This window comes from Podarcis tiliguerta, assembly GCF_965153285.1.
Source record: "Podarcis tiliguerta genome assembly, chromosome: 3".
Lineage (NCBI taxonomy): Eukaryota > Metazoa > Chordata > Lepidosauria > Squamata > Lacertidae > Podarcis > Podarcis tiliguerta.
In genome coordinates this window covers 19,525,384-19,540,682 of record NC_139536.1, presented here as the reverse complement: position 1 = coordinate 19,540,682, position 15,299 = coordinate 19,525,384, and the positions used below count along the sequence as shown (strand labels likewise).

General features: G+C 44.0%; 1 protein-coding gene across 4 annotated transcripts in view; it reads left to right on the top strand.

Annotated features, from left to right (window-relative positions):
- EPAS1 (endothelial PAS domain protein 1) overlaps nt 1–15,299 on the top strand; it is a 136,955-nt gene that overhangs the window by 86,923 nt on the left and 34,733 nt on the right. For all 4 annotated transcript variants that reach the window (XR_014509402.1, XR_014509403.1, XM_083432997.1 and 1 more), the window contains 4 exons: nt 4,523–4,674; nt 5,994–6,078; nt 8,904–9,022; nt 9,138–9,340. Coding sequence is in view for 2 of the 4 variants with exons in the window: in XM_083432997.1 (XP_083289123.1) it covers nt 4,523–4,674; nt 5,994–6,078; nt 8,904–9,022; nt 9,138–9,340 (559 nt within the window). In the remaining 2 variants the exon portion in view is untranslated. The remainder of the gene's footprint in view (nt 1–4,522; nt 4,675–5,993; nt 6,079–8,903; nt 9,023–9,137; nt 9,341–15,299) is intronic.

Below are 15,299 nucleotides of genomic sequence, written 5' to 3'. Positions count from 1 at the left end.
TATATGCAAAAGTAAACAGAACAAAAGGACTTGAATAGCTTCTTGCATTTGACCAGCATTGCTTTTAGACTACAAGTCTAAACAGGGTTGGGACCTAGAGTAGTGGAAAGGTTATACTTATCATGCAACTTGCTGTGTTATGTGACCTTTGCTCTGTAAAGAGTTTGTTTTGGCTAAACACTGACTGCCTTAAAAGTAGCAGAGCAATACATATATTGGTATCTTTCCTATTGACTTTAGCAGCAGATATTTACTCTATAACAGTCATCAGTTTTGGCCCATGCACCCGTGTAAACTCCTTTTCTGCTACTGTTTATATGACCAGATAGTGATGGCTGAATCTGGAAAATGTGGATTTTGTAAGTGTCTTCTTTTTCAGTTCATTTCTCCAACAGTTTGCAATTATTTTAAAAAGTCCTCATGAACATTTGTCAGTATTTGGTGTGCATTTTTCCTAATATAGACATTTTTATATGCAACATGCTATTTTCCTTAATATACACATTTTGGCAAACCATTTCCCAGAACATAATGCATTTTTGTACATTATTTTCACCAATGCAAATGGTTCTATGTAGACTTTCCACTAATATATGCATGTTTGTTCACCTATCCTTTGGTTTGAGAACTGCATTTCAAAATTCGGAGATGTGTGGATTCCAAAAGGATAGCTGTATTTGTGTGTTGTTGCAAGAAGTACAAATTTGGGAGGTTTTTTTTAAATGCAAATTTGTCATTAAAACTGAAAGGAACTCCCCAATCCCCACCACCGAGTGGTGATAGTTGCAAAACACAGTTTACTGTTACATATCATTCCAACAAACCTTGGTTTGTACCTTCTGTACAAACCAGGACTGCCAGCCACATATTGAAATTCTGGTTCAGAGCCCCAGTTAACTACAAAATATAGTTTGCTGGTTAGGAAAACAAAACAGGCCCAACTAGAGCAGGTTGAAATGTCCATGTGATCTAGCAATCTGTTCTCACAATGGCCAACACTAAGAACACTTTCCTCCACTTGTGATTCCCACCAAATGGTATTCAGAGAGGCATACTGCCTCTGTAGAACATATTGTGAGAGTGATTATGTTGAACTATGAATGGGAAGAGCTGTTTTTATATTTTACATCTGCCTTCACCAACTGGGTGTCTATGCCTAGCAGCAGTCTATGCCTAGCAGTCCAGATGCTTTGGACCACAACTCCCATGAGCCTCAGCCTTCATGGAAGGCACCAGGTTGGCGGACGCTGTTCTACCTTTACCAGCCCCCAGAGTGTGCTGACAGTCCAATTACTTCCTCAATGCTTTGGTTGCATCAGAAAAGGCTGCTAGGCATAGACAGATTGACCACAATCCAGAGAGAGGTACTTTTGGTTCTTCAAAGTCCTGGACACACCCAACATAACCTTTTTGTCTCCCCACCCCACTTCAAAATCAGATGGCTGCATTGCACACAAAGGCGGCTGTTCCCTAAACACAAATCGAAAGACCTGCTGCATATAATCATGTGGCTCTCTAAATCACAACCTCAATTCGTTCCAACATTACCTACTGCAAGGAATCTCTTCCTATCCATGGCGAATAATTCTCATTGAGTGTTAAGAGCCAGGAGACAGATTGGCATTTAATAGTAGGTAGGACCCAGCATTTCAATGAATAAATTTAAAAAGAAATACAACTGCAAAACAAAATTGTTGTTGTTGCAAGACCGAAATTATCATTGGGAAGCAAAAACCAGCCTAACTCAGTGGCTTGCAGCCACTTGGTAGGAATTGGAGGTTCTTGATATTTGAACTGTGGAACTGCCTGTTGCAATAAACAAAGATAGCTATTTAACATGCTTGTCCCCAAAGCAGAAACCCAACACCAAAAAAAGAGGACAGCCGAGGACACCGTCTTGCATTAAATGTGCATATTTTAATTTACAGTCATACCTTGGGTTGAAGTAGCTTTGGGATAAGTATTTTCAGGTTGCGTGCTGCGGCGACCCGGAAGTAACGGAGCGTGTTACTTCCAGGTTTTGCCGCTTGCGCATGCACAGAAGCGGCGAATCGCGACGCACAGACGTAGGTTGCGTTCGCTTCTGGATGCAAACGGGGCTCTGGAACGTATCCCGTTCGCATCCAGAGGTACCACTGTATATGGAAATTCAGAAAGGGTCCATTTCGCCACAGTGGAAAAGACTGTGAGCAAGTGATCAGCCTACCTGTTCAGTCTGTTGTCCTGGCTTTGGTTGCCAACCTGGATGGCTTTAAAAGAGGGTTAGGCAAATTCATGCACAATAAGGCTATCAGTTGCTTATCGTCACGACGCCTATATTATCTTCAGTATCAGAAACAGTACCAACCTCTGTGTACCATTTGCTTGGGATCACACAAGTTCTTGAGAAGATCAGGCCAGTGGCCCATCTACACCAGCATCCTGCTCTCATAGTAGCCAAGCAAATGCCCATGAGAAGCTTGCCAGCAGAACCTGAGTTCAGCAGCCCTCTTCCCTCCTGTGGTTTCTGGAAGCTGATACCCAGAAGCATTACTGCATCCAAGACAGAACTTGACTAGTCATCACTTAAAGCCTCGTCCTCCATCTCAGGCAGGAGAGTACAGTTGCACTCATGACCTACTTGTGAGCCTCTCATAAGCATCTTATTTCTTTATTTTTATGTTATTGTATAGAAGCAGGCGGAATGACTGCTCATGTCCAGCCCTGGTCAGATAGCTGTTTGGGAGGGTTTTGTTGTAGGGGAAATGAAGTCGCACCCCTTTCTTCCTCCCCTATTAATGCTAATTGCTGATTTCCTAACGAAGCATGTGCGGCTCCAGTAGTTAGATCAAGCAGTGACTGCATCTGCATGGAGTTCCTTATTTAGCTAAGGATGCATGTGTAGATATGCCTGGTTCCACATGCATTTCCTAGTAAGATTGGGGCAGTGGCAAATTTCTGTAATTCCAGCATTTTTTGTGATTGTTTATGGGAAGTAGGTCCCAGCTGAGTTCAGAGAGGAAGGGCTATAGTAGGTAAGTGGGTCCCATGTTCAGTTCCTGGAATATCTAGGAAGGACTGGTAAAGACTTTCCTCTGAAAGCCCCGCTGAAATTTGCAAATGGCACCAACCTGGGAAGGGAAGCTAATGCCGCTGAAGACAGAATTGGGATTCATGATGACCTTAACAGATTAGAGAACTGGGCCCAAACTAACAAATTTCCATAGGTACAATTGTAAGGTTCTGCACTTAGGCAGGTTGCACAAATATAAGATGGGGAAACACCTGGCTTCCTAGTAGTACATGTGAAAAGGATCTACAGTGGTACCTCAGTTTATGAACTTAATCTGTTCCTGAAGTCCGTTCTTAAACCGAATCCGTTCTTAAACCAAGGCGCACTTTCCCTAATGAGGCCTCCTGCCGCCGGTGCCCTTCCACCTTTTGGTTTCCATTTGTAGACCGAGGTAAAGTTCGCAAACCGGAACACTACTTCTGGTTTTGCGGAGTTCGTAAACCAAATCATTCGTAAACAGGACTGTTCTTAAACTGAGGTACCACTGTAGAGGTCTTAGTGGAACGCAAACTTAACATGAGTCCAAAGTGTGATGCAGCACCAAAAAAAGAGCTAACGCTATTCTAGGCTGCATCAACACAAGTATAGCGTCCAGATCAAGGGAAGTAATAGCACCACTCTATTCTGCCTTGGCCAGACCACACCTGGAGTACTACATCCAGTTCTGGGCACCACAATTTAAGAAGCATATTGACAAGATGTGCAGAGGAGGGCAACCAAGATGATCAAGGGTCTGAAAACAAAGCCTTATGAGGAACAGTTGAAAAAGCTGGACATGTTTAGCCTGGAAAAGAGAAGACAGGGAGGAGATATGATAGCCATCTTCAAATATCTTGAGGGCTGTGTCACATGGAAGATGGAGCAAGCTTGTTTTCTCCTGCTCTGGAGGGCAGGACTCAAACCAATGCCTTCAAGTTACAAGAAAGGAGTTTATGACTACATAAAAGGAAGAACTTTTTGACAGTAAGAGCTGTTCGACAGTGGAACGGTCTCCCTTGGGAGGTTATGGACTCTCCTGGCTTGGAGGCTCTTAAGCAGAGGTTGGGTGGCCATCTGCCATGGATGCTTTAGCTGAGATCCCTGAATTGCAGAGGGTTGGGATAGATGACCCTCGCAGTCCCTTCCAACTCTACAATTCTGTGAAATTGTTGTCTGCCAGTGTGTAGACTATGCAGCACTACATGGGCTAACAGTAGGACTCAATTTAAGGCCACTTTATGGGTTCCCAATGTCAAATAAGATTGTAGCCTTGTTGCCTGAACTGCCACAATATTATAATTATTGTAACTTTTTTCTAATGCTGCTAAACTGTATAGATATCTGGTAAAAGCAAAGCCATGAACTTTATATCAGATATGATTTCGGCTGGGATTTGCTAGCATACTGCAAAGCATCATTTCTGATTTATTTTTTTATTTTTTTGTCTCTTCATTTTGGTCCTCCCCCTCCACTCCCCACTCCTTTGTGCAGTCTGTGGTGACAATGAGAGTAAAACAGAGCCTGATCAGCAGATGGACAACTTGTACCTGAAAGCTTTGGAAGGATTTATCACTGTCATCACACAGGATGGAGACATGATCTTTTTGTCAGAGAACATCAGCAAGTACATGGGCTTGACACAGGTGAGCTGTTTTCTATGCATCTCACGTAGCAGGTTGGATGATACTGTGATGCTTATTTATTAAGCTTGTATATTGCTCTTCAGCCGAGGATCACAGGGTGGTTTATGGTATAATATAACTTCTGCTGCCTCCTCTACTTGGTAGATCTAGTTTGTTAAATGTGGCTTAGCCAAAGCTTCCTGCAAGTACTCTAAGGAAGAGAATGATGGTGCCTTTGCTATTCTGGGATTAGAATAGAATCATAGAATAGAATCATAGAATCATAGAGTTGGAAGAGACCACAAGGGCCATCGAGTCCAACCCCCTGCCAAGCAGGAAACACCATCAGAGCACTCCTGACATATGGTTGTCAAGCCTCTGCTTAGAGTGGCTGCAAGGGTGTTTAGCCCTGAAGAGGCCAGGGTTAAGCTCAGAGGGACCCAAGAGGAGATTTAAATGTGCACAACTGAAACATGGAATCTGCAGATAGGCCAATTCGCTTCCCCAGCAGGTTGCGGCTCCATGGTTGCTTTTAATACCCAAGAATGCAAGGGAAATATTCTTCTATGCCACAGTGGCTGCGAGAATCTTAATAGCTTCAAACTAGAAGGGTGGGAAAATACCATCAATGATGGAATGGCAACATAAATTAATGGAATATACAGAGCTGGCTAAATTAACAGAAAAAATGAGAGACCATACAGACCAAACGTTTATTAAGAAATGGGGTATATATAAAAAGTACCTTAAAGACTATAGTAATAGCATGATGTCTGTGGCAGCCTTCGATTAACTTCTATGATATATTGGATTTGTATAAGAAAGTACAATATTTCTGATAATTAACAACAAAATCTGAGACAAATAGTGCACTAAGAAAAAGAACATATGAAGACATGAGGAGTTGGTGGGAAGTCGTCGGAAAATTAAGAAGATTGTGACAAAGTATAACAAATATTTATAACTTGTTGTTATCTATGGATAATAATAATAATAATAATAATAATAATAATAATAATAATAATAATAATGACTTGCAGGTGCTTTAAATAAACATTGCTAATAAAATGATAAAAGATTATTGCTGTCACTACCATCAGGCCATAGAACAGAGTGGGAAGGAAATATAAATACTTAATACATAATACATGTACAAAAACGGCTAGAGTGTGAATTTTCAATGAACAATCAGCTGCTATCTAAAAGTCTCTGTAAAACACTTCTCAAAGTTTCTTGTCATGTGGTGCATTTTGGGAATGAGGGGATCCAAAATACGTTCCCAGCGTAAATTCATTTTCACCACCCCATTTTTTAATCTGTTTGTCTTGATGGTCAAACAGGTGGAGCTGACCGGACACAGCATTTTTGACTTCACTCACCCATGTGATCATGAGGAAATTCGAGAAAACCTGAGTTTGAAAAATGGTAAATAATATTTTTTTAAAAAATAATAATAATGCAACAACAATATTGCAGTGTACTTTGTGATCATTTATGGAGTAGTCTCCCCAAGAAGACTTGTCTTTAATAATATATTTTGGTGCCAAGCAAGGACGCCTCTTCTCCTGGGCATTTTATTGTTAATTTTCTTTTTTGCGGTTTTGTGACATTTCAGCCAGCTGATTGTGGTGATCATTTTAATGTTGTTGGAGAGGGTGGGGTGGGGGGCTTGATTTTGGGAGGTAGATCTTTTATAATTTTTAGTGTTTCATGTTTTTAAAGTCGTTTTTAATATGATTCATCTCTATTCTGCTATAAGTCGTCTTGAGAAGTTTGGAGGGCTTTAAGATAATTAACTAAAAGTATTAATGAATAATAGAAAGATTTGTGTGTCTCCCCAAGCACTTCGCCTGTCTGAACCTCCAGACTCAAGACCAAATGCAATGGCTGCTTCTCCTGGGGGATTTATTGCAACCAGGGAAGTATTTTCTTTTTAGAAAGTGTAAGCTAATGCCGACTGTTATTTGGCACTAGGGCATTATCTCTAGGAGAAACTAGGAGGGGGATTTAAGTTCATATGGCCACTCCCTAATTCCCCCTAGCACAAGGAGATGGTAGCTACTGTGCCAGGAAACACATTTCACTCTTCCAACAGGATCTCCTTTATAGGGCCTTGGAGATTCTGTATTTGGATAAACACAGGGATTATCTTACTAAGGTGTTGGCTTCTGCCTGCAGTGAGCAGAGCTGATGGTCGGAGCATTTGAATCCACCGTCTGTTCCAGATATCACCCAAGACGCATCCTGAGGCCTAAGCAACGGCTGAAGTGTTTTAGGATACAGTACATGGAGCAATAATTGCTTTGAACAGCTTTCCCCCACCTACTGCCCTGCAGATGTTTTGGACTACAACCCACCTCCGCCCCAGCCAGCATGACCAGAGGTGCTAAAGGCTGCCTTAAAACAGGGATGGGAAGTTAGTGGCACTCCATCTACTGCTTGGTTGCAGTTCTGATAATCCATGACTATTGACCATGTTGGCTGGGGTAGATAGGAGTCCATATATTTTCCCATCGCTGCTTTAGAATGTCACCAGTTAACCTTCAGTGCAGCAATGCCAAGCAGAGAACTGTTCTAGGGAGATGATAATCACCTGGTTTCTCAATCAGCTGCACAGAAACTTTGTAGAGTAATCGAAACAACAGATAACAGGTTGGATCAAATAATCTGCTGACCTGTGGACAAAGTGTTTATCTCTCTTGCGCTTCTGAGCTTTCTTCCCCCTCACTGCATCATGTGATGAAATGAGCATCTTATCATGTGATAAATTGCAATCCTCATGGGAATCGCATTGTTCTCTGAACCTACCCAAACTGTTCTCAGATTAAGTGAGTGGTGCTGATGAAGATGGCTTCACCAGACTGGATGGTCAACATGCCCAGAACAAAGAGGGGCAGTTTTTACACAGGGATTAGCATATTTATTTAGCAAAATTTATATACCTGTGTTTGCATGGATTGTTAAAATTGGCAAAGAAAACAGTTAAAGGGAATTAAAAACATTTAAAGGTAACAGTAAGAAGGAATAAAAGATGCCAACATCTATGCGTTTGGATAAAAAGGTAAAGGTAAAGGACCCCTGACAGTTAAATCCAGTCGCGAATGACTCTGGGGTTGCGGCGCTCATCTTGCTTTACAGGCCGAGGGAGCCAGCATTTGTCTGCTCCACAGACAGTTTTTTCCGGTTCATGTGGCCAGCATGACTAAGCCGCTTCTGGCGCAACGGAACACCGAAACCAGAGCAGCGCACGGAAACGCCGTTTACCTTCCCGCCAGAGCAGTACCTATTTATCTACTTGCACTTTTTGGGGTGCTTTCGAACTGCTAGGTTGGCAGGAGCTGAGACTGAGCAATGGGAGCTCACCCCATCATGGGGATTTGAACCGCCGACCTCCTGATTGGCAAGCCCAAGAGGCTCAGTGGTTTAGACCACAGCGCCCCCCCCCCCACGTCCCACATGTGTTTCGATGTGCCTGCCTAAACGTAAATATTTTAGGCAGGCTACTCTCTGGACTTGGTCTTGTAGATATGACCAGAACCTACACAGTGCTCCCAATTTTCATTCCATGGGGCTGGTTCAGAAGAGTACCATGGTCAACGGTAACAAAAGCTGCGAAGAGATCAATAAGCAAGGTCACATTCCTCATGCCCTGGTCAAAGTCATCCATCAAAGCAACCAAGGGCAAGTTAGCTTGAACCCAGATTGGAACAGATCTAAATCAATGTCATCAAAGATTGCTTGCCGTTGTCTCCCATCACCTTCCCCCAAGCGGAGATATTCTTAACTGGTTGGTAGTTATTCCAGTTCAAGGGGCTGTTTCTTTAGGAGTGACAGCACCACTGTCTCTTTCAAGGCACCAGGAACCAGCTTCCCATGCAGTGAAGCATTAGCCATGCTCTATACCCAACCAGTCAACCCCCTCTGCTAGATTGTCTAACCCAAGAGAGTCAGAGGGCATGCGGTTGGACATAGAGCTGCCAGCACCTTGTTCACATCAGCAGACTGCATAAGCTGAAACTGATCTCACACCACACCAGTGATTTGGCATTAGGGACTTCATCTGGAACTGCCAAGGTCTCCCCAAAATCAATTAACTTTATCCTCAAAGTGTGTAGCTAGTTGATCACAGCGGTTTTGGGAATGTTCCTACTCTGGTCCTTCTGAAATAACTTTGCTGGCTGGTTACTAGAGCATGCAACGGAAACTGCAAAACAAGCCTTAAAAAAGAATCTTGTCCACATTTTTCTCAGGTCCAGGCTTTGGGAAAAAGAATAAAGAGGTGACCATGGAGCGGGACTTCTTCATGAGAATGAAATGCACTGTTACCAACAGAGGCAGAACTGTGAATCTAAAATCGGCCACATGGAAGGTACTTTTTTTTTTTACGTATGTTTTTTGAAAGATTTGATCTACTCAAGTTCCTTTGGTTTTTTTTAAATAATCAAAACCCTTGTATTTGTACAAATAGTTTCTTTATGTTTCAGGTTTTGCACTGCACTGGACAACTGAAGGTCTATAATACATGCCCTCCTCATGCTCTCTGTGGCTACAAAGAACCTCTCTTGTCTTGCCTGATATTAATGTGTGAACCCATTCAACACCCTTCCAATACTGACATCCCCCTGGACAGCAAGACGTTCTTGAGCCGTCACAGCATGGACATGAAATTCACCTACTGTGATGACAGGTAAAAAGACCAGCTATTTGCTTATAACGCCTCTCCAGCGTGATAAATTGAGAGGCACTGTGGCGTTTGCCTCCTAGGTGGGTCATAAGGAAAGGGTTAAATGATTGTGAAGTGATTGGCCAGTGGGAACCCAAGGGGAGTAGTTAGAGTGAGAGTTGGGAGTTTGAGAAGGAAGAGGGAGGATAAGTCTGTGGGTTGGTTTAGTTGTGTTGAGAGAGATTGTGAGGAACTGTTAGGTGGAGTCAGATAGATAGCTGGGATAATCAGTTTGAAGTTGTTAGGAATGTATAAGACAGTAAGGAATCTAAGATTAAGAAACTGACAAGAAAAATTAACTGAAACCATAAACTTGTTCATGCTTATAAAAATAAACTTGATTGTTTGTTAATGTTAACAATTGTCTGGACTCCGTGGGTACCCAAGAGAAACGGGTTGGTGGCAACGAAGAGAGCAATCACAGTGGTGGCACAGGGATCAATAGACCGTCAAACGTCCGGGGACCCTGTGTGATCACCACAGGCACCCTTCTTTAAATAATATTCTTAGACACCAGAGCAAAACGCAGTTATTTAGGCAAACCCCAAAGGAGACATATGGCTCGATAGGGAGAACAGTACCACCATGACTAGAAAAACCCGTGGCAAGTTAAAAAAAAAAAGGAGGCCGATGCAAAAGAATTTAAACATATCCTCACTTCTGCATAGATAGAGCTGCTAAACATTTTAAGCTGGCTGCTGGGAATTCAAAGTATTTTTGTCTGGTCTTGGTGCTATGACATTAGTACAACACTGTTCTTTTCTTTCAGAGAATTTTGGAGAGTTTGTGCCTGCCCTGTATAACAATATAACATTAGCCTCATTTGGGCATATGAGTAGGGGGCACAGGGGGTACACTTCGCCCCAATATCCCCATCCTAAATACTTTGCATTGAGCAGAAAGATCTGAAGTAAGCAACCTCTGCTCAACCAGGAATCCTGATCATACACCTGAACCAGTTGATATGGTAAAAAGTCTAAAAGGTAGAGGCGATTCCTCTGTCCAACTTGTGTTTTATGCAATGTTTCCATGAGAATAAACAGCTGTTGCCAACTGAGCACCCTCCAGACGTTCTGTACTACAACTCCCATCACCCACAACCAGAACAGACTTATTACCTACTCCCAACAGGGTTGCGCTGCCTGCGGCTGATGGGAATTGTGGTCCAAGATATGTGGAAGGAATCCGATTGGCAAAGGCAAGACTGTGCAAGTTGTGAGATACCCAAGTCAAATGCATCCGGCCAATTCATGTATTTTGTAACTTGCCTTGGCAATGACTTCTAGTCTTTTTTTAAACAAAAGGAAGTCTCTGGTGGCATCTGAAAGACTAAGCAATTCAACATGTCGAAAGCTTTTGTAGGCTACTGCATAAAATTCTGCAAGCCGTGCTCACAAGTTGCAGCAGGCCTGATCTAAAGCATCCGTCTTGGCGCTAATCCTTTTCTTGCAATCCTTTTGTTTCTCTTGCCATTCCAGTACTCCCAGCAATGCCAGGTCAAGCTTTCCTGTTGCATCATGGGATTTATTTATATAATTTAACACAGGGCCTAAAAAGCCAACACGGGCCCTTGAGCATTCTTTTTGAGATCAACCTAGGAAAGACAATGGGACTGTTCATGTGCTGTCTGAGTTAAACATTTGCAGGAGTTCAGCTTCCGTGAGAATATTTCATAAGGCCTGGAAATAAAGAGGGCAACATTCAGCACTGCCCTGAACCCACCATGAGAGGAAAAAAGAAAGTTGAGCGGTTGTAAGAAAGATTTAAACTAATGCTCTTAAGGCAAACAAAGGCGACTTGTGATGGGGATCAGAATATGCTTTAGGATTTGGCATAGTAAATATCCCGTTGCTTAAAAAATATGCCCTGAATCTGTGTTGGTTGTGGGAATAAAGCAAGTCTGCACAACACACACACACAGAATGTTTTTCATAGAAATGGAATGGCCAGGGCCTGTCCTACCGTTAGACAGAATGAAGTGACCAGCTCAGGCATTGAATCTGGGACATCATGAAAGGGCAGCAAAGAGTTATTTAATTTCATATTGTCTTTTTACTGCCTCAGAGGGAAACAGACTCCTGTGGGACTTTCTGCCCCAAGTCCCAAAATAAATCAACTAGCTTTGTGTGCTGTGTACTTTTGAGTGAGAGGGGTCTGTGGGGTGAGTCATTTACTGCTTTGTCTCAGCCAAGCAGCAAAATGCCCGGCCCAGCCCTGAGGATTCTTACAATATGGTAAAAGGAAGCTGCAGTCCTAATCTTATGAGCATGTCACAGAATGGCACTGATTCTAAATTAATCTGATAAGGGTTGCTGAATGTAGCCTGGGTGGTGTTGGACATTGTCATCTCTCTACAGTAGTACCTCTGGATGTGAACAGGATCCGTTCCGGAGTAGAACGCACGTCTGCGCGTGTGCGGGCTGCGATTCACCGCTTCTGTGCATGCGCGTGACATCATTTTGAGCGCCTGCACATGCGCAAGCGGTAAAACCCAGAAGTAACGCATTCAGTTACTTCTGGGTCGCTGCGGAGCGTAACCTGAAAACGCTCAACCTGAAGCATATTTAACCCGAGGTATGACTGTATTATTATGAGTACGATTATGATTATTAGAATTTATATACCGCCCTATACCTGGAGGTCTCAGGGCGGTTCACAGAATAAAATCAAGATATAAAACCACAAAATACCTAATAAAAATAAAAACAACAACCCAATAGCCCACCCCCCCAAAAAACAAACACATTTTAAAAGGGCATAGGATAAAAATCAGATCAACCAAAGGCCTGACAAACTTCCCTGGGGAGAGCATTCCACAGACGAGGAGCCACTGCAGAGAAGACCTGTTCTCGTGGTCCCACCCTCCGAACCCTTGAGAAGGAGACACACAAAGAAGGGCCGCAGAAGATGATCTCAGGGTCCGGGGCGGTTCATAGGGAAAGAGGCAGTCCTTTGGGTATATCTCAACCTTAGTTAGCATAAGAAGCTCAGTCGGTAGAGTGTGAGACTTCATCACAGGGCTGTGGGTTTCGGGCCCCATGTTGCGCAAAAGATTCCTGCATTGCAGGGGGCTAGGTGACCTTTGTGGTCTTCTTGAATTATACAATTCTGTGATAAGAAGAGGCTGCTGCATTGGGCCAGGGGCCCATCTCATCCAGCATCCTGTTCCCACAGTGGCCACCCAGATGCCTGTGGGAAACCAACAGCAGGATTCGAACACAGGAGCCCACTCCCCTGCTGTGGCTTCCAGCAACTGGTATTCAGAAGCTTTTCTGCCTCTGACCGCAGAAGCAGAGCATAGCCATTTGGGCTAGTGGCCACCAATAGCTTTCTTGTCCATGGGATCTGTCTATTCTCCTTTTAAAGCCATCCAAGTTAGGGGACATCATTGCCTCCTGTGGGAATAAGTTTCATCGTTTTACTAATTTTATGAACATCTGTCATGGCATCTCTAACTTGCCTTTCCTCTAAAGCCCAAATTCCCAAACTCTGCAGCCTTTCCTCCTCAGGGGAGTCGCTCCATACACTTTATTGTTTTGGGGGGTCCCCCTTTTTCTGAACCTTTTCCAGCCACTGACAGGGAGGGTGGTTGATGAGGAAATAATAATAATAATAATAATAATAATAATAATAATAATAATAATAATTTATACCACACCCATCTGGTTGGGTTTCCCCAGCCACTCTGGGCAGCTTCCAACAGAATATTAAAATACAGTAATGCATCAAACATTAAAAGCTTCCCTAAACAGGGCTGCCTTCAGATGTCTTCTAAACGTCTGGTGGTTGTTGTTCTCTTTGACATCTGGTGGGAGGATGTTCCACAGGGCGGGTGCCACTACTGAGAAGGCCCTCTGCCTGGTTCCCTGTAACTTGGCTTCTTGCAGTGAGGGAACCACCAGAAGGCCCTCAGCGCTGGACTTCAGTGTCCGGGTAGAACGATGGGGTTGGAGATGCTCCTTCAGATATACTTGACCAAGGCTGTCAAGGATAAAATGTGATGTCCCTGTTTGCACTGCCGCAGGCTCTTTGGAGGAAACGCGAGGGGGCAAACAAGCCTTCATCCTAACCTGAAGCAGAACCCCCTAAATCCAGCAGGGCAGTTCTGGTAAGCTTGCTTAGGGTTGCAGCCTGGCAGCAAGAGGTGAAAAGAGCAGCCCGCCCAATCTGAATGGGCACCAAGAGGGGAAAGGATATGGGCCAGCCAGATAAGTGTTTTCCTCCTGCGGAAATGCCCTGGCAGGCACTCCCAGATCAGGAAGAGGTGACGAAGAACAGGGAGTGATGCAAAATCCTCAAAGTCCCTTTATTAAACAACGTCAGCAATGGATATTTGTCCCCAAAGCCTCGTGGTTTGTCAGGCAGTGCTGGGAAATATGCTTTTGTTGCCATTGTGCAACGCTCAGGTTTTTCCACTTGCTTTCCCATAAGCTAGGATGCCCCATTTTCAAACACAGCGCTAAAACTGCTTCTGCTGCAAATACAATTAATAAATCCTTCTAGATTAATGAACTCTGCAGCTGGCCAGCGCTTCCTCCTCAAAGCAGAAATAATCCTTCCCCTTAACCTGCGATGTAGGGTTGCCGTATTTCAAGAAGTTGTTGGGCTTTTTTTAGGGGGATTTCGCCCAAAAAAGGCAAAGAGCGATACTCAAAACACACACTTCCTGGTTCTGTTGGCAAAAACCCAGACATTTCTCACCATGGAAGTGAGAACTGCTGGAAGCATTTGGAATGCAGCAGTTACTAAGTCTCTTTCGTCAGACATTTGAACTAAAGTTAATGTTGAATCCAACTTTAAAAGCAAATACTAGACCAGGTCCACAATGTTGTTTTTCTGATTTTGGTTTAGTGAGAGCCGAACTAAGGCCGATCATCATAGGAATCAGAATCAGACCGTTTGTCCCTCGAAGCACAGCATTTGTCAGACTGACCGGCTCCACCCCTCTAGGGCTTCAGACTTTTCCAGCCATAACCTAGAGATGCCAAAGATTTAACCTGGGACCTTCTGCATATAAAGCACTGAGCTATGGTCCTTCCCTAGCAGGTGCTCCTGCTGGCAACTTTTAAGACCCCTGATTTCTTGTACCAAACCATGGGGTTCCCACAAGCCGTGGAGGGTTCCCTCTTCCGCATGGGTGCTGCCCATGTTTTGCCCAGATAGGGATTTGCATTCTGAGAATGAGCTTGCTATTAGTATACACTGTTGACTATGAGTGCCAGACAAACAGCGAACAGTCTGAGCTTGCAAAGCATGTGCATAAAGGTAAAGGGTAAAGGGACCCCTGACCATTAGGTCCAGTTGTGGCTGACTCTGGGGTTGCGGCGCTCATCTTGCTTTATTGGCCGAGGGAGCCAGCATACATCTTCCGGGTCATGTGGCCAGCATGACTAAGTCACTTCTGGCGAACCAGAGCAGCACACAGAAACGCCATTTACCTTCCCGCTGCAGTGGTACCTATTTATCTACTTGCACTTTGACGTGCTTTTGAACTGCTAGGTTGGCAGGGGCAGGGACCGAGCAATGGGAGCTCAACCCGTCACAGGGATTTGAAATGCCGACCTTCTGATCGGCAAGCCCTAGGCTCTGTGGTTTAACCCACAGCACCACCCGTGTCCCTGGTGATCAACCGATTGCAGGGGCTTGCAAAGCGCTGTGCAGAGGGCTTTGTATATACGGCATCAGACACAGGGCAGGAGGGCATGATTTGGCCCACATGGCCTTGCAAACTAAATGGGTGGCCCTGGCAGACTTAATTAGGTTCTTGACCTCTGGTATATACAGAATAGGCAGCATGCAGCAGATTAGCTGCTGTGATGCTCCCCTGACCATGTGGCAACTCACCCATGAGTTGGAGTCATTCAAGGGGGAAAGCTTTCCCAAGGGAAAACTATATCAGATTTCAGCTTGCAGGCCATGTTAT